The sequence below is a fragment of the Nycticebus coucang genome, chromosome 18, assembly GCF_027406575.1.
Source record: "Nycticebus coucang isolate mNycCou1 chromosome 18, mNycCou1.pri, whole genome shotgun sequence".
NCBI classification, from domain to species: domain Eukaryota; kingdom Metazoa; phylum Chordata; class Mammalia; order Primates; family Lorisidae; genus Nycticebus; species Nycticebus coucang.
The window spans coordinates 21881941-21903155 of NC_069797.1; the positions used below are offsets into that span (position 1 = coordinate 21881941).

The following is a 21215-nucleotide window of genomic DNA, read 5'->3' on the forward strand; positions in this document are numbered from 1 at the left end:
CTAGATACCACAGTGACCAGCATGTAGACGCAAGAGACCTTTAAACTAGTCTAGGGTGGTAGAAATCAGAACTGCGCTGGTCTGTGGGGAGGCTGGGATTGCCGGAAAGCTCCAAGGACCTCTCTGGGGTAAGGGGAAAATAACCAGACTAGGACTTTGGCTACCTGGGCAGACACGTTTATCAAAACTTAGCGAAGAAAGTGTGCACAACATACGTAAACTTTGTTTCAAGAACAAACACAGTAAAAGCCCTGTAAGAGCAACTGTGAGCTGGGAAAAATGGTTCCATTGAGCCTTCCGGCTTGCCCCACGGGTGTGCAAAAGCATCCTATAAGGAGAAGCTACCAAAGGTGGTGGTGCCCGGGAGAAAGCGTCTAACCCTCCAGCATACGAGCGAGGTTGGTCTCGAGGGTGGAGATGAGCGGTGCAGCTCACCGCCAGAACCGAGGTTGCAGACTCCCGCCTCCTACAGGGGTAGTCCAGAGCAACCTTGGAGTAGTGCGCCTGGCCCCGCCCTTGCTTAGAGGCCAGGTGGCGGTTGGGGAGCCACCAGCCCGTTTGATTTCCCGCGGCCGGTGAAAAGGGGCGGAGGGGGGAGGGGAAAGGGGCCGTCGGCCAATGGGTTAGGCTGGGAGCAGTCACGTGGCATTCCCGGGGCGGGGCCCAGGTGTACTTACGGGCTGCCGGGCGGGGGCCTCCGCCTCTGTGCGAAGTCTGGGAGGCGGGGCCGGCATGCGGGCCGGGGAACTGCTCGGCTAGGATTGGTCTGTGGCCGGGAGGCGGGGTCTGCGCGCGCCGCTGCAGAGGACTGCGATTGGCCTCGGCTCCGGGCCGGCTGCCGGCGTGCGGGCGAGGCTCGGGGCGCGAGGACCGAGCGGGGCGGCGGGTTCGCGAGCCGGGGGGAGGGGCCGGGGCGGTGGCGGCGGCGGTGGAGGAGGAGGTGGCGGCGGGGGCCGGTACTGGACCCGGCGGGATGAGCGAGGCGGAGGTGGCAGCGGTGGCGACAGCGGCCCCCGCGGCGACGGTGCCCGCGACGGCGGCAGGGGTGGTAGCGGTAGTGGTACCGGTACCCGCAGGGGAGCCGCAGAAACCAGGCGGCGGAGCGGTCGGCGGCGGGGGCGGAGCCGCTTCAGGCCCCGCTGCTGGGACCCCCTCGGCGCCGGGCCCCCGCACCCCTGGCAACCTGGCGACGGCGGCCTCGGGGACCCCCGCACCCCCGGCTCGGAGTCAGGCGGACAAGCCGGTGCTGGGTGAGGGTGGGGCGCGTGCCAGGGCGGCTCTAAGGGGTCGGCGGGCTGGGGGAGGGGCAGCGTGGAGTCTGGCAGGCTCTAAGTAGCCAAAAGCAGCCTGGCCCAGAGGCCCAAAGGACTAACTGGGCTGGAAGCTGCAGACCAAAGTGAATTCCCCTGCTGGGAAATCCTGCAGTGCCTTCCAGGACGGGAGGGCGGGGCCCGCAGGTTCACCTAGGGGAGCCTCAGGGTGGAGAATAAAGCCTCAGGTCTGGTCACGCCCCCAGGGCGGGACAGTTGGCCTAGTTGACTGGAATTAATACTAGGTAAACTTCTGAGCCCATGAAGCAGGTGCACTGGGGACCCTTACATTGGGAGGGCTAGAGAAGCCCTCAGTTATGACCTGAGGGCAGCATTTTGTGGACCAGGTGAGTACCCGGTTCTGTGTGAAGGGCCTGGATTGTAGGATATGGGAAACGTTCCTTAAAGTTGGAAGGGTTTTGAAAGTCTGAGACCCCTGTGAGTAACTCCAATTTGTGGAACTGGGGTAAGAATACCTTGAAGCTATTAGTGAAACCTGGTTGGCTTGAAGGTAAGCTTAATAGGTAATAAGGAAGTAGGTTAATTTTTGGAGTCTCAAAACTGAGTCCAACCAACTCCATCTCTTCCCCCATCTTACTGTCCCCACTGCATCTCTGCATGGCAGCAATCCAAGTCCTGGGCACTGTCAAATGGTTCAACGTCCGGAATGGTTATGGATTCATCAACAGGTATCCAAGAAACCCAGGCGGGGGTGGAATGGGTGTCTTCCAAACTAGCCCATGGGATTGGACACTTTCCCAATCTCATCTGCCCCTCCTGAGGCACATGGTTGCAATGTCCAGCTGACACTGGTTGAAAGTCTTTAACCACAGCACAAATGTGGGCTTAGTGGCAAAATGAAGCCGCCTCCACACCCTCAAGGGCAGCAGAGGATTAAGGATCCAGGAACTTGGCAAACCTGGCTCTGACCCTCCCAGCTTCTGTCTCACCTTCTGGAGTAGCCTCATTATTTTTGGTTTGCCATGCCCTTGGGGCAGAATGTGTAGGTTTCTGTGTACATCAGCGTTCTTGGCTGAAATCCCCACTGATTTCCTGTTATGGGCTGCACTCATGGCACCTTCACAACTCATCTCCCTTAAAGAGCTGTGGCTCATCTGAATCCTCCACCTGCTGAGACTCAGGGTGACAGTGGGCAGAGGGAGAAAGGAGCTAGCTTAACCAGAGATGGCTGCTTTCCTTCAGTTGGCATCCCCACTCTCCCAGCACCAAGAGGCTGTAGTGGTGGATTCTAAGCAGAGCCAGGTCTACCCCCGTAGGCCCTTACCCAGCCTGGGCACCCTGCCGTGCCCTGCCCTGCCCAGCCCTTCCCTTCTTGGGAGGCCCTAGTTCCCTCTTAGCAGGCTGACCTTTGTGCAGATCCCAGTGCTTTAAAACTAGACCATTTGTTCTGGGGAAGGGTCCCTGTCTAATTTAGGAAACAGACTCCTGTAGGGAATCTTTCCAGGAAAACTTAGCTCTTGCCTCTTCCCCACACCTAAGGGTAATAGGCAAGCGATGATAGAGAATGGGAGGGCATTTTCTTCTCTTTCATCCTTGGTTCCTATGTGTTGAGAGGGCCTGACCCTGGAGGATGTCTCTGGGCTGAGAGTGAGAATGGGTCTTGTAGCTCTTTGGAGCAAATTCTTGACACTCCCCTTCTCAAAGTTGTCCTGCACCTCTAGCCTAATCTTCACTCTCTCAGTCCTTGCTTGTAGAGAAGGAAGGAGACAATGGAATTTTCCAACCCTAAGGGGGGTTGAGGGAGGAGGGTGTGTTGGGCAGGGACAGTTACATCCAGGACCTGCAGGTTCTAAGGTGCCCTGGGGTAGAAGGTGGAGCAGTTGGCAGGTAAAGAGCTATCTGACCTCCTTCAAGGTGCCTTTGCCTTCTCTGCACTTTCTTCTATAAACTTGAGGTTCTCACTGAGGTTTTAGGTATACCTCTCTTTACAGCGACTTTCTGGGGTATCCTATCTACCCCTAACTGTGGAAGCTGGAGTGGGGGGCCTTAGTGGAGCTGAGTGCTTTACCAAAGTCACCCCCTTAACAAACCATCCTGTTCTGCAGGAATGACACCAAGGAGGATGTCTTTGTTCACCAGGTAAGAGCTAGGTTGGCTTTCTGAGGGGAAGAACCAGTCCTATCTTTGAAGACCTTTGCCATGATCCTTAGCACAGTCAGTCCCCTATGGCCTGCCCACTAGGAAATGCTTCCGTCCTGTCTGCCTCAGGTGCCTGTATCAACACCATTAGCTCCACTTGTGTTGGGTTACTGATTGGCTATCAGAGTTGTGTGGTAGTGGGCGTGCTCACTACCTTCTGGGACCTGTTAACACTTCAGGAAAGACTCAGGCACTTTCAGAGGAAAAAGATGCTTGGGTGCAGTGGTTCTCAAAGTGTGGTCCCTGTGCTAGCAGCAGCATCACCTGACATCCAAATTCTCAGGCCTCACCACAGACCTGCTAAATCAATCAGACTTGGGGCTGGGGCCCAGCAATCTGTTTTAACAAGCTCTCCAGGTGATTCTGATGCACGCCACAGTTTGAGAACCACTGCTTTGGTGGAAAGAGCTCTCAGTGGGATTGAGGTAAGAAGTACAGTACATTTTATCTGCTTTGCGACTTAAGATTCTCTGCTTTTTGTTTTGCCTTTGAGTTCATAGTTCTTGCCTTCCTTTTTGAAATCCCTGAGGGGTTAAGGGGAAGAGAGTGTGTCTTGGGGACAGTAGTAACTGCATAGTTCATGAGGCCCCTAGTTGATGACTTTTCCCTTACTAAACATTGAGCACCTTCTTGCTCCAGCCCCAGACCCCAAGTAAACTGTTGCAAAGAATGAAATTGGATGGTGGACCCAGCAGGAGCAAGAGACTCCTTTTTTCTGTCTCCCCTTTCTCATGGCCTTTCCTCCATTTAGACAGCTATTAAAAGAAACAACCCCAGGAAGTTTCTGCGCAGCGTTGGAGATGGGGAGACTGTTGAGTTTGATGTCGTGGAAGGAGAGAAGGTTTGGGGCTGTTGTGGGGTACTGAGGTCAGCCTGGCTTGTGGGAGGGTAGCTCAGAGGTCATCACAGCCTTTAACCGTCCTGGGGCCAGCTCTGCCTCAGGCTGTGGGAATAGGATTGTGTTCTCTCACCCAGATGTCATTTTCCTTAAGGCTAGAACTATTCTAAGGAAATGTCCTAAAGAATATGTCCCAGTCCTCAGTCTGTAGTGTCTGGATTTCATCTCTGTAGTTAACCAAGCGCTTCCCTGTCTGTCCTCCATTTGAGGTCGTGTTCCTACCTGATCCTTCTCAGAGTCAGTGCTCTGTAGTAATGGATGGATGACTGCTGCCAGGCCTTCCTTCCTCCTCCCCTGCCCTACCCTTACTCTTAAACTTGGGAGGCTGCAGTAGCAGTGCTTTCAAAAGGATGTGTTGCTCCTTCCCAGATGAGTGCAAATACTGCATTCCCCCTTGGGAGGGTAGAAGTAGAAGTTAGAGGAATTAAAGCTGGAGAGGGGTCTTCCCCTAGACACCAAGAATACAAGTTGGGGAGTCTTGTGCGTTTGATGGAACGGGTTCTGACGATTCCCTTTCTACCTTCCCAGGGTGCGGAAGCTGCCAATGTAACTGGTCCTGGGGGGGTGCCAGTAAAGGGCAGCCGCTATGCCCCCAACCGACGTAGGTTCCGCAGATTCATCCCCCGGCCTCGCCCAGCTGCCCCACCACCCATGGTGGCAGAGGCTCCCTCAGGGGGGACAGAACCTGGGAGTGAAGGGGAGCGGGCTGAAGACTCTGGGCAGCGGCCCAGAAGACGGCGCCCGCCACCCTTCTTCTACCGACGGCGGTTTGTGCGAGGCCCTAGGCCCCCCAATCAGCAACAGCCTGTAGAGGTGAGGAGAAGCCAGTTATCCCAGCTCTGGGAGTTGGTGAGGATAGAGACCACAGGATCCCCAAAGGAGGAAGAGCCATGGATAACCTGGCCACAGGACAGTTGGTGTCCCCAGAGCTCACCAGGGCCTTTGTATGTTTCCAGGGCACTGATGGGGTAGAACCCAAAGAGACAGCCCCACTGGAGGGGGACCAACAGCAAGGAGATGACCGGGTTCCTCCACCCAGATTCCGGCCCAGGTACCGAAGGTAAGAAGACTCCCTTTCTGGGACACAGTCTTCCCTTTCCCTATCCAATGTTAGTCCCCTGGGGAAGTGGGTAGGAGGATGGGAAGGGGAAGAGTGAAGTCCTAAGAGCCTGAATCCCCTGGCAAGAGGTCTAGAGGAAAGCTCAGGGGTTGGAAGCCTGGCTCCTGGAGGTGGGGATGGGGCAACTGGGAAGACCTGGGAGGAAGGTGGTCTGTCCTGGTTCCATGGTCCCTTCAGGTCATGCCTCTCTCCCTAGGCCTTTCCGCCCCAGGCCACCCCAACAGCCAACCACAGAAGGTGGGGATGGCGAGACTAAGCCCAGTCAAGGCCCTACTGATGGTTCCCGGCCTGAGCCCCAGCGCCCACGAAACCGTCCTTACTTCCAGCGGCGACGGCAGCAGCCTCCTGGCCCCCGGCAGCCCACAGTTCCAGAGGTGAGGAACCTGGGATGTCGGGTCTATTGGGGTAGGACAAAGAAAAGGCTGGGACTGTCCCCCCTTTAACCCTTCCTTTCTTTCTGTCTTTTGCTTTTCCTTTTCTTTCTTACTCTACTCCTTTGTTCTCCTCCTTTTCCTGGCCCTGTTCCCACCCATGGCAGGTGTCCTCACCCACCAAGAAACGTAGCACAAGCAGTCTAACCCATGTCACTGCTACAGACTCCCCCTCAGCTCTGCCTGAGCCACAGCACCAGCTTATGGATATGAATTGGGGAACTGGTTGGGGGAGGAATGGGAAATGGTGGGAGAAGGTTGAAGTTGGGGGTCCTAAAGAACAAGAGAATCTCAATTAGCCACCGCTGTTCTCTAGACCTCAGCCCCCATCAATAGTGGGGACCCTCCCCCCACCATACTGGAGTGATTCCAACTCAAAGGACACCCAGAGCTACCATCTGGTGAGTGGCTGTTCCACTCAGGGAGGGTGGCCAAGAAGGTAGGGGACTGGGTCATGAAGATAAGTTACTGTTATTCATGATTTGCCCATTTCTTTTTTCTTTCTCAGGTATCTGCCAGTTTTTCCAACTGACCTGTACCCTACCAAGCACCCCCCTTTCCTATAATTCATGACATCAGAACACCGGCTTTCCCCCTTTTCCTTGAGACTCAGGAGGGCCACAGCAACAGCCTTTTGCTTTGTTTTTTTCCAATTCCCTATCAAGGGTTGAAGGAAGGACTTCATCCTTCTTGTTCAGAGGCACCAACTCCCTCCCCTAGATCAGGCTGAGAAGGAACCAGCCAGCTTGTACCTCCTCCTGGTTGTTTTTCTTTCCCACCCAGTTTATTTTTTGTTTCCCTTCAACCCCCTACCTCTGAAGCCATTTTATGAACTGTCATGTGCCACCTGAGCCTCCAGTAAAAACAAAAAACAGGCTTTCCGTTGTCTTGGACTCTGCCTCTTTTCTGTTTTGAGAATTGTTGGTAACTCACTGTTGAACCACAGTGGGAAGAGGGCCGTGGGGCCTGTGGGTAGGACTTGGTCTTGAATCCTTGTTTCAGTGTTTATAGCTGTACAGGTCTGAACAAGTGCCTTCATGTGAGAGATTCACTGCCCCCATCTGTAGAATGGGCTAACATCTCCCTTGCAGTTAGTTTTGCAGAGTGCCAAGAGCAGTGCCCAGCACTTGCAGCTACAATTTATTGAGCATTCACTATCAATAAAAGCAACTAATAGAAATATATGTAGAAGCATGAGTAACAGCATTTGGAGAGTTCTGAATCCTTAAGCTGAGGCAGGATGGAGAGAGAGAAAGAGGGATGAGGGGGAGTTATGGTCCCTGTTTTAGCCCATCCTTGAGTGCCTTCACGACAGGACACTCAATCGTCTTCAAACAGTGACTTTATAGATGTATCTATATATACACATTCAGTACAACAGACCTTTGGTTTCTTTTCTACCTCTTCATATATACAAAAATATCTGAAGGCTCCTCCCAGCCCGGTGTTGTAAGGCAGTCTTTCAAGTCCCCTCTTTTCCTTAGTTGGTCAAAAGCCTGCCTATGGGTATAGTACTCTCCCAGGAAGGGAGAGGAAGAAAGCTGGAGCCCTTGCTTGGCAGGCTTGGGGGACAATCCGGGCAGGGCCCGCAACCCTGAGTCTAGAGGCGGGAACTTGCTGTCCCTTCCTCTTGCCATACATGGGCACATACTTTTCCTGTTCCCTCTCAGCCTGCAAGGCTGACCCTGCAGTGACAGGAGGTGATTCCTTTGCACTGGAGGCGTTAAGACAATCCCATTTGCCCAGAGTCCATGTGGCAAGAATTCAGTGAAGTCCCAAGTTGTGGGAGGAGTCCAAAGTGGTGGGAAAGTCACATCCTGCTTTCTGCTTCAGTTTGTCCCACTGAAAAAGTCGGTCTAGCCTCTCCTCCCTCCAATCCCCCTTCTCTAGCATGGGAAGAAAGTATTCTGGGTAGGGGTAGGGAAGAAAGGGCTGGATTATGTTAGGAAGGGTGGGGAAGGGAATGATAGCCCACCCTGATGGCCACAGCCTAACCAACACATAAATATCCACACAAGGGGAGCGAGGGGGTGCTCAGACCACCCTTCCCTCCCCCCAGGCTGCAGGGGTTTTCTCCATCCTGGCAGTGATGGGGAAGAGAAGGTTAAAGTGCTGCAGAGGAAAGGAGGGGGTCTCTTTGAGGGGGGGCAGAGAAAGCTGGCTTTCCCACCCCTGCCTTGCCCCTCAGTCATTCTCATCTGGCCCTAAGTACTCAAGTTCTGTGCTGGGTTTCACTTCCTGTTCTAAAAGAGAGGGTGTCCGGTGGAAGGTGGCAGAGATCTGGTCAAACGTCCGGCCTTGGGTTTCAGGTACTCTTAAGAAGGTGAAGATGAAGAAGCCCAGTAGAAGGCCCGCAAATAGAAGGAAGACATAGGGCCCCATAGCATCCTGGGACAGGTAGAGAAAGAGATGTTGACAGCATTGCATGGGGAAAGAAGGGGTAACTTCAAGCAAACCAGAAACTAAAAGCTCTCCCAGGGCTTGGGCTACTGAGGGACAAATAAATTACTGGGAATGAGAATTTACAATGAGAAAAGGGTACCCCAACTCTGCTTTGGTTTTCTGCCCTCTTCCCCATCCTGAGTTACTACACTCAGAGGAGATTCCCAACCATTTGTAGTATTAATACAAAGCCTATACTTTTATTCCCGGTCTAAGTTAGATTATGCTACTGGTTTGTTTTGAAGACACCTCAGTTACTATCTATTCTAGGTCTGCTCCCTTTTTTCTTCTGATTCTGGTGGAGCAGGTGGTTCACTAAAGTGATCCAAGACCAATGGTCAGTGGTAGGAGGAGTCCCTGACTGGAAAGCAGTGGGCTAGCTGTGAGTTGCTCCCCCACCCGCCTACATCGTGGGAAAGAAGATGGGATAAGGGGTGAAAGACCTACCGCAACATACTGGAAACCCATGCCAATGATGAAGTTGCAGGTCCAATTGGAGAAACCAGCTACAGCCATGGCTGCTGGGCGGGGTCCCTGGCTGAAGAGCTCAGCTACGATGAACCAGGGAATGGGGCCAGGGCCAATTTCAAAGAATGCCACAAAGCCAAAGATGGCCACAATGGAGACGTAGCTCATGGCTGGAACTCGCTCCTAGGGCCAGGCAGGAAGGGTAGAGACTTCAATTTAGACTTTTTTGGATCTTCCTTTGCCCTCAATCCAGGGGAAAACTGAAATCTAGGCCAGGCGCAGTGGCTCATGCCTATAATCCCAGCACTCTGGGAGGCAGAGGCAGGTGGATTGCCTAAGCTCACAAGTTCGAGACCAGCCTAAGCTAGAGCGAGACCCCCAACTCTAAAAATAGCTGGGCATTGTGGCAGTCGCCTGTAGTCCAAACTACTCGGGAAGCTGAGGCAAGAGAATTGCTTGAGTCCAGGAGTCAGAAGTTGCTGTGAGCTATAATGCCATAGCACTCTATTGGGGGCAACAAACTGAGACTCTCTCAAAAAAAAAAAAAAAAAAAAGAAAAGAAATAAAAAATACTGAAATCTACTCCTCCCAGTAGCTTGTAAGGGGCCTGTGCCCTGGTGAGCACTGGCATTCTACTAGCTACCTCAAGGCATAGGAAAAGTCATGGCCTCTTAGCTCTTATGACAGTTAACTCCCCCTTGGCTCTAAAGCTGGGTTATTAGAAATTATTGTTCTGGGCAGTGCGTGTGGCTCAGTGAGTACAGTGCATAGGCCCCATATACCGAGGGTGGTGGGCTCGAATCTGACCCCGGCCAAACTGCAACAACCAAAAAAAAAAAAAAAATAGTTGGGCCTTGTGGCAGGCGCCTATATTCCCAGCTACTCGGGAGGCTGAGGCAAGAGAATTGCCTAAGCCCAGGAGTTGGAGGTTGCTGTGAGCAGTGTGACGCTACGGCACTCTACCGAGGGTGATAAAGTGAGACTCTGTCTCTATAAAAGAGGAAAAAAAAAAAAGAAAGAAATTATTGTTCCTAAGGCTTGACATGGGTCCTCCCTGCTGGCTGCCAGAGTTATGCTATAACAGCCTCCCAGTGTAGCCTGGATCCCTCAGGACACAAAAGACAGTCCCAGCAGACTCTGGAGCCAACCACCCACAGACCTGGAACAGAGATGGCCCCAAGATTAAAGGTGTGTATGTTAAGGAGTGGCCCTGGTTGGCCACAGAGCCTCTTGGGGCTATTCCCAGGGGTTGGGATGCTGGCCCTCTCCCAGCCCTCAAGCCTCACCAGCAGGAGCAGAGCCACAGTCATCAAGATGGCACAGCCACACATGCCTGCCAGACCAAGGAGATGGAGTGTCCGGCGCCCTGCCCGCTCCACCAAGAACACCTATAGGTAGAATCAGAGCTTGGCTTGGCAAGGGAACTTCAGGACACAGAAAGTGGGAGGGTTGGGCAGGGGTGAGGAGCAACTAAGAGTGGGACCTCTGGGACACCTAGGGATGTGAAACCAGTGGTGTGGGCCATTCCAGAGGTGAGCAGTTACCGAGACCAAGGTGAAGACTGTGTTTACCACACCAGCTCCTATGGTGGCATAGGCTGGCTGGCCTACCCCTGCCGTCTCGAAGATGCTGGTTGAATAATAGAAAACCTAGAGGTGGGAGAGAAGAAAAGTCACTTAGTACTGCCGCTTTACCCTGGGCCCACCCAACCCTGCCCAGGGATGTCGTGTCCTCCACTTCAGCCAAACAAGCTGGACCGACCTTGAGTTTTTTTTTTTTTCTTTTTGTAGAGACAGAGTCTCACTTTATGGCCCTCAGTAGAGTGCCGTGGCCTCAAACAGCTCACAGCAACCTCCAACTCCTGGGCTTAAGGCGATTCTCTTGCCTCAGCCTCCCAAGTAACTGAGACTACAGGCACCCGCCACAACGCCTGGCTATTTTTTGGTTGCAGTTTGGCCGGGGCCGGGTTTGAACCCGCCACCCTCAGTATATGGGGCTGGCACCTTACCGACTGAGCCATAGGCGCCGCCCCCGACCTTGAGTTTTAATGGCAGGGGCTTACTCCCTTCTCCCCTCCCCTTGGGCTGTTTGCCTGACCTGTGCCCTGCCTAGAGGCTGCCCATACATACAGCATTGATGCCAGACAGCTGCTGGCTCAGTTGCAGCACAACAGCAATGATCAGGGGTTGCCGGTGGGTTCTGCTGCCCAGGAGCTGGGGTATAGACAGAGGCCGCTCCCGCTCCAGCTTCCGCTTCTCATCCTTCAGTTCAGCCAGAGCTCCCGACACATCAGCCCAGCCTGTCAAGAGCTTCAGACCTGGGGGTGGGAGGTCAGGCCTGAGGGGGCCTGAGAGGAGGCCAGGTGCTAGCAAGACAGGGTGGAGGCATGGGCCTGGGCTAGACTGCAGGGTGAGAGCTCACTCTTTCTGGCAGGCCCCTCCAGGTTCCTGATGATATACAGGTATCGGGGGCTCTCAGGGCAGAAAGGCAGCAGGGCCAGCTGCAAGACTGCTGGTAGCACTGTGAGGCCCAGGAGCAGTGGCCATAGGGTAGCAGTACCCAGCAGGGAATCCAAGCCTAGCACCTGTAGGAGAAGATTGGGAACAAAGGCAGGTCACTTAGTATTGCCGCTTTACCCTGGAGGCCCACCCAACCTTGCCCAGTCCTCCATGAGGCCAGGCCCGATCACCTGGGCAATCAGAATGCCAGTGACGATGGCCAGTTGGTTGAGGGTCCCCAAGGCACCCCGCAGATGAGTGGGGGCGATCTCCCCCACATACATGGGCACCAGCCCTGAGGTCAGCCCTGGTCAGAGGGAAGAAAAAAGAAGAGAGGGCTGAGGGCAGGTGCCCACTCTCATCTGAAAGCCCAGGCATGGTGAAAGAGAACAGGGCAATTGGCAGGGCTGTGGTGCCCGTGGGTACCTGAGTAGGCACCAATGAGGAAACGTCCCAGAATGAGCATCTCATAAGAGGCAGCAGCGTTAGCCAGGGCCATGAAGGTGCCCCCCAGTACTGCCACTATGTTGTTGACCAGCATGGCCCTTTTCCTGGTAGGCAGACAGAGTAATGCTGTGAGGGTTGGGAAGCTGTGCTGGGGCTTCCTCCCTTCCCCCCCACCCCCGCCCTCTAGCTCCAAACCTTCCAAGCCACTGAGAGATGATGCCAATGAGAAAGGAGGAAATCATGCCGCCCACAGAAAAGATGGCCACGGAAAGAGCCCAGAGGGTGGTGAGGGTGCCTGATGGAATGGAGCTGGGTCCCTCAGGCCCCTGCCTCCCTAGCCACGTCTCATTGTAGCTCTGTTCAATCACCTGGGGGTATAGCAAAGGAGTGATGCCCTATACACCTTTTCCTTTCCACCAAACCTGAAGCCCCTTGTCCTTTGTTTGGGCATCCCCGCCCTGTCAGCTGCAGGCCCCTCACCTTCTGTGGGGCATTGATGACCCCAATGTTGTAGCCAAACTGTAAGGAGCCAAGCACAGCAGAGAATACAGCAAGGACCAGGGTCCCAGTCATTCGCTGCTGAGGAGGCTCTCCATCCTGGGTGGGCAGAAGCAGAGAGGGGGCATGTCATATGGAATCATGCTTTCTTCCCTTCTTCTAAGGGCCTTGGGCCCAGCTGGAGCCTGAAGATACTGGGTTCCATCCAATATGTTGGGTGAGGGAAACTGGGCCATATTAGGAATGCACAAAGATCTCAGCGTAAACAGGAGCACACAGAACTCAACCGCAGCAGGGCATGAGGAAAAACTAGATGTTTGAATCCCCAAGGCAGAAAAATGTTTGAAGATTTAAGTCTCAAAATCCCTCTGACCTTAGGACAGGCTTGGCCTTAAGAGCTCAGATTTGTGTGACCTTGGGTGAGTCAGTTCCCCACTCTGAACCTAGGGTTACTCTTCTGTGAAATGGGAGTGATGTTGCTTTGCTTACCTGACAGAGTACTGTGAAAATCAGGTCAAATGTTAACAGTATTACTGACAGTGCTAGTTTTACAAACTAACAAGTGCACTATTATAATATCATCAGCCACTGTCCTCTTCCCTCCCCTCTGAGGGTTCTCTCAGCCAGCTCTGGGAGGCCCCCAACAGACTTGTGGCAATTCCAAAAAGGACATCTCGGTGATCTCTTCTAGGGGTAGCCTTCTCTATCTCCGCAGCAGCCTCCCCTCCCCCTCTAAGCTCCGACCAACGACGGGGGGCAGTGCAGGGCCTCTGCCTGGGACAGCCATTCCAGGGGAGGAGAGTGGGAAGGTGGTACGAGGGGTGGCAGTGGTGGCCGTTCGCTGGCGGTACAGACTGTCTCCAAGCGGAAACCTGAGCTGGGGGGGGGGGGGCTGACGCTCCCCTCTGCCCCTCCACCAACCATAGGGCCAAGGGAAAGTTCAGCGTCCTGGAGGGCGTCCAGGAGTGGGGGTGGGGACACATCGAGAGCCTCCGGTCTTCGAAGCACTACCTGTGAGCTGGGGCAGACAACAGCTCCCGGAGGGCAAGACTCGCCTAGGTCTGCTTTCCCAAGTTGGATTGAGGGGCAGGGTGTCCCCAATTCCGGGGCAACCAGGCAAGGGGACGAAACCTGGACTCGCAGAACCCAGTTGTCTGTGCCCTCGAAAAGTCTCCCAGACTCAACCCTCGTCCTGGTAGGACTGGAATCCGACAGTCACGGGTTGGCCAGGAGGGGTATAAATAGCCAGCCCCTCACCTCCACACCCTGCGCCTGCGCGGGGACCGCCCCCATTTGACCCCCAACCACGACCCCAGGCCAGGAAAAACGCGACCCGTGCTCCCAACCCGCCCCCGCATGCTGAACCCTACTTCGGAGCCGATCTGTTGGAAGCCTGACGGCATCTTGTTTTAGAAAAGCTGAAAGCTCAGGGGCTGCGGTGATGAAAGACGCGCCTCGGTGTTCTGTGGCCCAGATCTGACGGGCAGAAGCCGCAAGGGCCCACGGGGGTCCCAGAGCGACGTGCAGAAGTCAGGGCTGGTGGGACCCCAAGTCACAAGCCAAGGAAGCAGAGAGCAGCAGGGCTCCCGGGACTGGCGGAGCCAAGCTGTGGGAATAGACCCAAGAAGCCCCTGCCACTTCACCCCCGCACCCAACAGCCACGCCCTCCACAACACCCATTGGCCAGCAACTCGCACACCCCAGAAGGCCACGCCCCATTTCTAAGAGTTGGGTTGAGAGTTTGGCTCGAGTTAGTAGGTCTGGCCAGTGAGGCCACTCCTCCTCAGCGTGGCTGGCGAGACCTGCCTCTCGGGTTCCCGCCAGCCGGGAGCTGGGAAGTTTTGAGAAAGGATCCTAGGAACAAAAGGCTCCGCCCACCCACGTGTTAGGACTCCGCCCACCAGCCAAGATCTCTGGCTGCGGAAGAATCTTCAAGTCTGGCGCGGTGGGTCTGAACTGCGGGGTCCGAGAGCAGGGGATGGGCCAGGTATACTTGGCCTCGAGGGTAATCCAGCCGCCTGAGACAGATCGCACGAGCCAGCGCGCGGGGTGGGTGGGGAGCAATGCCCCGAGGTAACCCAGAGCGGCTATTTTTAGCTCCCACGTCGGAAGCCGCCAAATGTCAGGTCCCGGGTGTCCCAGTCTGTCCCGGGCAGGGGAGGACAGGGAGATGGAGCCTTAAAGGGTCCACGACACCTTTCCCACAGGGGGTGACATTGGGGGCCAAGAAATTCCGTTCCTAGAGGGTCAGGTGGCTGGGCTCCCTGGTCCTGTCTTTCAGTGTATATCCCTGCTCTAGACTTTGCCTGTCCGGTCCTTCCCTTATACACATTCCCCAAGTTGGCTCCTGGAGGCGGCCCGGGGGACAGGTGGTCACACCAATCACACTACCAGCGCTGGGGTTGCTGAGCCGCCACCATGTGCTGGCCGCGTGGACGACACGCTCTCCGAGGCTGCTCAGGGTTTGGATTCTCTGAGAAATCCTGCCCAGCAGAGAGGGCGCAACCTACGGTCCGAGTGTCCAGAGAGAAGCGGAGCACACAGAGCGCGTGGCTCAGAAAACTGGCCTCAGAAGTGCAGGGCTGTAGTGCCACCTAGACGGAGAGCGAGGAGCTGCAGCAGATGGGACCAGGGTAACTTCCCACCCACTGTCCCTAGCCATTCCTACCTCCCTAATGCCACTGTGACATCCAACCCAGGCCTCTCTCTGGAGCTCCAGATCCAGGTGTCCAGTTATAGCCTGAATGAGGCAGTTCACTTGATCAGCATGTGCAAACCTGCTCCTCTTTCTAGTTCTTTTTATTTTTATTTTTATTTTTTTGTAGAGACAGAGCCTCACTTTACGGCCTTCGGTAGAGTGCCATGATATCACAGCAACCTCTAGCTCTTGGGCTTCCGCGATTCTCCTGCCTCAGCCTCCCGAGCAGCTGGGACTACAGGCGCCCGCCACAACGCCCGGCTATTTTTTGGTTGCAGTTCGCCGGGGCTGGGTTTGAACCCGCCACCCTCGGTATATGGGGCCGGCGCCCTACTTACTGAGCCACACCCACCTTATCTCTCCTACGGTGGAAATCATGCTTGGTTCCTCCCGTCCTGTGCTGCTCCTTTCCTTTTTATCCAGTTAGACTTCAATATTGGGGTTTTGACTTCCTAAACTTACGTTCATCTGATTTTCTCCACCTGTACTGCTGCCATGATTGTCCAGACCATTATCATCCTGAGTGGTCTTCCTGCTCCTCCTTTTCCCATATAAGGAGAGCAGATACAATTTTCATTTCCTTTCTTTCTTTTTGTAAATTTCAGATCGGTATGAGAGTACAAATGTTTAGGTTACATTGTTTTCGTTTCCAAGATAAAGTTCAAGTTGTAGTTGAGCCCTTCATCCGGGGTGTGTGCTGTATACCCCTACCTCGTGCACATTAGGTCAGAACCTGCCAATCATCCTCCTCCCCTCTCTCCCTCACTATAATATATTCGTGCCCTTTTTTACAGTGGGGATCTACTTGTTTATATATCAGTTTCATATTAGTATTGAGTACATTGTATATTTGCCCCTTCATTCCTGTAGTACTTTACTAAGAAGAATGTGTTTCAACTTCCTTCCAGGTAAATACAAAATATGCAAAGTCTACATTTTTTTTTTTTTTTTTTGAGACAGAGTCTCACTATGTCGCCCTCAGTAGAGTGCTATGGCGTCACAGCTTGCAGCAACCTCCAACTCTTGGGCTTAAGCGATTCTTTTGCCTCAGCCTCCCAAGTAGCTGGGACTACAGGCACCCACAAGAACACCCAGCTATTTTTTTGTTGTACCTGTCATTGTTGTTTGGCAGGCCTGGGCTGGGTTCAAACCCGCCATCTCTGGTGTATGTGGCCTGTGCCCTAACTGCTGAGCTACAGCCGCCAAGCCAACAAAGTACTGACCTTGTCACTCTCACTTAAGATGAAAGTACCTCATCAGTACTTTCAAAGGTCTGACCTTGTCACTCTCACTTAAAATGTTACTGACTCTGTTGCTCTGTCAAGTTTGTGAACAAATCCTTCTTCCTCTCCTATCTCTGCATTACCTATCTCTCCTGACTTACCTTCCCTGTTTTCCTCTCATGTTCTGGGCAATGCTACCTACCTTTGCAGAACACATTGTGTGGTTTCACCCCTTCTTGGTGCCTTTGTGGCATTAATCCTCCTCACAATCTGAAATGCCAGAGGACTCCCATTCATCCTCCCAAAAAAGCTTCCCCACTCCAACTCCCTCTCAAAAGATTCTATTTTAGGGCAGCGCCTGTGGCTCAGTGAGTAGGGCACCGGCCCCATATGCCGAGGGTGGTGGGTTCAAACCCGACCCCGGCCAAACTGCAACAAAAAAATAGCCGGGCATTGTGGCGGGCGCCTGTAGTCCCAGCTGCTGGGGAGGCTGAGGCAAGAGAATCACATAAGCCCAAGAGTTAGAGGTTGCTGTGAGCCGTGTGACGCCACGGCACTCTACCCGAGGGTGGTACAGTGAGACTCTGTCTCTACAAAAAAAAAAAAAAAAAAAAGATTCTATTTTATTTCAGTTTTCTGGGGAGAGATCTTGACCTCTGAACTCCTACAACAGTCTCTGCTTCTTTTTTCTTCTCTATATTTTGTTTGTATATTTGAGTCTCAGGTGCAGAAGATTGAATTAATGACACAGTTCTTAGCATATTGTCTTCATTGTCCTATGTCCTATTTTTATTTTTAAAATTATTTATGTCCCGGCTTGGCGCCTGTGGCTCAAGTGGCTAAGGTGCCAGCCACATACACCTGAGCTGGCGGGTTCGAATCCAGCCCGGGCCTGCCAAACAACAATGATGGCTGCAACCAAAAAATAGCCAGGCGTTGTGGCGGGCGCCTGTGATCCCAGCTACTCGGAGGCTGAACAGGGGACTCGCTTGAGCCCAGGAGTTAGAGGTTGCTGTGAGCTGTGATGCCACAGCACTCTACCCAGGGCAACAGCTTGAGGTTCTGTCTCAAAAAAAAAAAAAAAATTATTTCCCAGCTCAGGCAGCATAGCAAGACCCTGTCTCTACAGAAGAAAATTGTGGTGTTGCACACCTATAGTCTATATATTTTTTTCTTTAACAAGGAAAATCATGCACTGCAGTTTTTTTTTATAAAAAGTAGATTCAGGAGCACATCCAATTATAAATGATTGTTAGGAAAATCATATAAAACAATGGAATACATAAAAGTGTCAAGAGTAATCTCAGGGCGCAAAATTCCTTGGTGGCCAGATGCTCATGGTAAGCAGGAATTATCCTGGCAGCATCATTAAGAGGTCAGTATCCACAGAAGATTCTCCAGGGGTGCAAGCAGCTTGGGCAGGTGAAGGATTTGAATTTCATACCCTGATTCATAGTTTTCACAATTCCATGTGCAATTTCAGAAAGATTCATCATTTACTGTTGACATATTGCCCTTTGGCGTGGAGGAACGTGAGGAGCCCTAGTCTGTGCTCTCTGACCCTGAGCTTCTCTGGTTCTGCTGTTCTGACCCTGCACTGGAGGTCACTGTGTATGAGGACGTTGAGGAGGAGCCAGTCTTTTCCTTAAACTCTGTGATAATGACGGTGATGTTACCTACAGTTACTACCAGCTGCTGTGCAGTGCTCCTGTCGACGTTTTTCAGCCGGGGCCTTGCGGTGTGATTCGTTTTGCTGGTCTTTGTTGTAGCATTTGCAGACGGTATACAGTTTGCTTCGCTACGAGGATCTCTCAGAATATCAAACTTTTGTTTTGTTTTGTTTTGTTTTGGTATTTTTCTTGGTAACACTAGGGCTAATTTCCTTATCTTTCTCAGGTTTCTCTTTGTCTTGCTTTTCAACATTCTCCTCCTTTTTAGGGGGTGGTGGAGTGGTCTATTGCTGTGCCACTTGCTGGGCCACCAGCTGAGAATTGATCCGAGGTTTTCTGGTGGAGGTGCCTTTCCTCACATCTCAGATGCTGCACTTAAAGGGGGCGGCGCCTGTGGCTCAGTGAGTGGTGCGCCGACCCCATATACCAAGGGTGACAGGTCCTCACATCGCACGCAGGTGCTGCACTTAAAGGCTTCCGCATTGTTTCTGAAGGTGCAGACGCTACAATCCCAATAGCCTTCATCTGCAGCAGGTTTCGCTTGTCTTTTTGGCCTGGTTGGGCTCTTCTTGTCGCCCATGGTTGTGTACCCCCGGCCCCACCCCGCCAAGCTGAAACCCGCGCCGCTCAGAGGAGAAACGCCATCTCAGGGGAGTCGTCTCAGACCGGCCCCCATCCCTCACGGGCGCCCGCCTGCCCTCAGCCGCTGGGGCTCCCGCCGCCGCCCCCGCTGCCAGTCTCCGGACAAGACTCTATATAGTCTCGAGGAGGCTGAGACAGGAGGATCACTTGGGCCTAGAGGTTTGTGGCTGCAGTGAGCTATAATTGTGCCATGGGCTCCAGCCTGAGCTAATGGCACAATTTTTTACCTCTAAAAATAATAATATATATATATATATATTTTTTTTTTTTTGTAGAGACAGTTTTCACTTTATGGCCCTCGGTAGAGTGCCGTGGCGTCACACGGCTCACAGCAACCTCCAACTCCTGGGCTTAGGCGATTCTCCTGCCTCAGCCTCCCAAGTAGCTGGGACTACAGGCGCCCGCCACAACGCCCGGCTATTTTTTGGTTGCAGTTTGGCCGGGGCTGGGTTTGAACCTGCCATCCTCGGCATATGGGGCCAGCGCCTTACTCACTGAGCCACAGGCGCCGCCCAATAATAATATTAAAATAAAAATAAAATCATTTATTTCCATACCTATTTTTTCTTCCTTCAAAAGGCTACAATTCCATTCTAAGAAAAAGACATTAGAAAAAAAAAAAGACACTGGCTCGGCACTGCTAGGGCGCCAGCCACATACACCGGGGCTGGCGGGTTCCAACGCTGCTTGGGCCTGCTAAACAACAATGACAACAATAACAAAAAATAGCCGGGCCTTGTGGTGGGCGCCTGTAGTCCCAGCTACTTGAGAGGCTGAGGCAAGAGAATCACTTAAGCCCAGGAGTTGGAGGTTGCTGTGAGCTGTGATGCCACCACTCTACCAAGAGCGACAAAGTGAAACTCTGTTTCCAAAAAAAAAAAAAAGGGCAGCGCCTGAGACTCAAGGAGTAGGGTGCCGGCCCCATATACTGGGGGTGCGGTCAAGCCCAGCCCCAGCCAAAACTGCAAAAAAAAAAATTAATTAATTAATTAAATTAAATTAAAAAAAGAGAGAAAAGAAAAGACAACCATTCCAATGCATTTAATGTTCATTTTTTTCTTTGTGCTCTTGGAAAATATGAATCGTTTTGTGTACAAATATTTTTAATTTGTGTAACTATCATCTTGTCATTCTGATCTTACTTATTTTCAGTAATCACTCTTTTTTTAAAGATTTTTTTTTTTTTTTTTTTTTTTTAGACAGAGTCTTTTTTTTTTTTTTGGCCGGGGCTGGGTTTGAACCCGCCACCTCTGGCATATGAGACCGGTGCCCTACTCCTTGAGCCACAGGCGCCACCCTCAGTAATCACTCTTTTTAAAATCTCCTTGCGGCTCGGTGCCTGTAGCTCAAGTGGCTAAGGCGCCAGCCTCATACATCAGAGCTGGTGGGTTCAAATCCAGCCTGAGCCTGCCAAACAACAATGACAACTATGACCAAAAAATAGCCAGGCGTTGTGGTGGGCACCTGTAGTCCCAGCTACTTGGGAGGCTGAGGCAAGAGAATCACTTAAGCCCAGGAGTTGAAGGTTGCTGTGAGCTGTGATGCCACAGCACTCTACCCACAGCGACAGCTTGAGGCTCTGTCTCAAAAAATTAAAAATTAAAAAAAAAAAATCTAGGGTGGCACCTGTGTCTCAAAGGAGTACAGCACTAGCTCCATATACCAGAGGGAGTGGGTACAAACCCAGCCCTGGCCAAAAACTGCAAATAAATAAATAAATAAAATCTACTTGTGCTCTACTATTATCAAAGCTATTACTGCATGATACTCCACAGTGAGAGCTGTACCACATTTTACCTGCTGACAATGCCATGTCACCTCCAGTTCCCAAGTGCAACCAGTAATATGACAATGAGCACTTTCATACAAGGTAAACTTATAGATCCCTGTGAGAACTTCTTGGAAAACATATCTATGTCTACAACTATGTCTATAACTGTGTATATATTTACATTGATCTACAGGTAAAAGACCAGAATTGCTGAGTCATAGAGTGTTCTTATACCCAATTTGAATAAGTACTGCCAGCTCGTTTTTCAGAATGGCCGCCCCATTCTACTTTCATCACCAGTGCAGAAGGGTTCAGCCACCACCCTATCCTCTCAGTGAGCATCCACTGAGAGGCAGCATAGTTAAGAGCACGGATTCTGGGCCCAAATGGCCTGACTTTGAGCCTCATCTTGGTTACTTACTAACTTTGTGCCCGTTGAGGGTTACCTAAACCTCTTCGTCCCATATTTATGTCATCTGTTAAATGAGACAGGACATAAAAATAAATAATAGTATCTACATCTTAGAATGTTAATGAAGGTGAATAAGATAATTACGTAGTGCTTAGAATAGATCGAAAAATAAGAGTCTTTTTTTTGGGCGGCACCTGTGGCTCAGTGAGTAGGGCGCCGGCCCCATATACCGAGGGTGGCGGGTTCAAACCCGGCCCCGGCCAAACTGCAACCAAAAAATAGCCGGGTGTTGTGGCGGGCGCCTGTAGTCCCAGCTACTCGGGAGGCTGAGGCAGGAGAATCGCTTAAGCCCAGGAGTTAGAGGTAGCTGTGAGCCGTGTGACGCCACGGCACTCTATTGAGGGCCATAAAGTGAGACTCTGTCTCTACAAAAAAAAAAAAAAAAAAACCCCAAAAAAATAGAGTCTTTTTTTTTTTTTGTAGAGACAGAGTTTTACTTTATTGCCCTCAGTAGAGTGCCGTGGCGT

The 21215-nt window shown here is 52.3% G+C and overlaps 2 protein-coding genes and 1 pseudogene across 5 annotated transcripts; 1 reads left to right on the top strand and 2 right to left on the bottom strand.

Moving 5' to 3' along the window:
* Window positions 1-235: 235 nt before the first annotated feature.
* Window positions 236-13908, bottom strand: SLC2A4 (solute carrier family 2 member 4). 2 transcript variants are annotated; one of them, XM_053569488.1, is made up of 12 exons: window positions 13643-13908; window positions 12255-12371; window positions 11970-12142; window positions 11754-11878; window positions 11519-11634; window positions 11251-11413; window positions 10959-11146; window positions 10374-10478; window positions 10116-10217; window positions 8809-9012; window positions 678-798; window positions 236-466 (listed from the first exon to the last, which is right to left on the bottom strand). In XM_053569488.1, exons 1-12 carry the CDS (start codon window positions 13673-13675, stop codon window positions 432-434), a joined length of 1482 nt encoding a protein of 493 aa, XP_053425463.1. In that variant the 5' UTR covers window positions 13676-13908; the 3' UTR covers window positions 236-431. The 2 variants fall into 2 exon arrangements, with proteins under 2 accessions (XP_053425463.1, XP_053425462.1); XM_053569487.1 differs by lacking the exons at window positions 236-466; window positions 678-798 and adding an exon at window positions 7244-8307 and having other exon boundaries at window positions 13643-13903.
* Window positions 815-6796, top strand: YBX2 (Y-box binding protein 2). 3 transcript variants are annotated; one of them, XM_053569491.1, is made up of 10 exons: window positions 1305-1657; window positions 1936-1999; window positions 3377-3410; window positions 3754-3895; window positions 4222-4311; window positions 4897-5181; window positions 5325-5428; window positions 5685-5862; window positions 6236-6320; window positions 6428-6796. In XM_053569491.1, exons 2-9 carry the CDS (start codon window positions 1978-1980, stop codon window positions 6284-6286), a joined length of 906 nt encoding a protein of 301 aa, XP_053425466.1. In that variant the 5' UTR covers window positions 1305-1657; window positions 1936-1977; the 3' UTR covers window positions 6287-6320; window positions 6428-6796. The 3 variants fall into 3 exon arrangements, with proteins under 3 accessions (XP_053425464.1, XP_053425465.1, XP_053425466.1); XM_053569489.1 differs by lacking the exons at window positions 1305-1657; window positions 3754-3895 and adding an exon at window positions 815-1250; XM_053569490.1 differs by lacking the exons at window positions 1305-1657; window positions 3754-3895; window positions 6236-6320 and adding an exon at window positions 815-1250.
* A 3764-nt stretch (window positions 13909-17672) lies between the features above and the next one.
* LOC128570770 (RING1 and YY1-binding protein-like) lies at window positions 17673-18490 on the bottom strand (annotated as a pseudogene).
* Between the last annotated feature and the right edge of the window lie 2725 nt (window positions 18491-21215).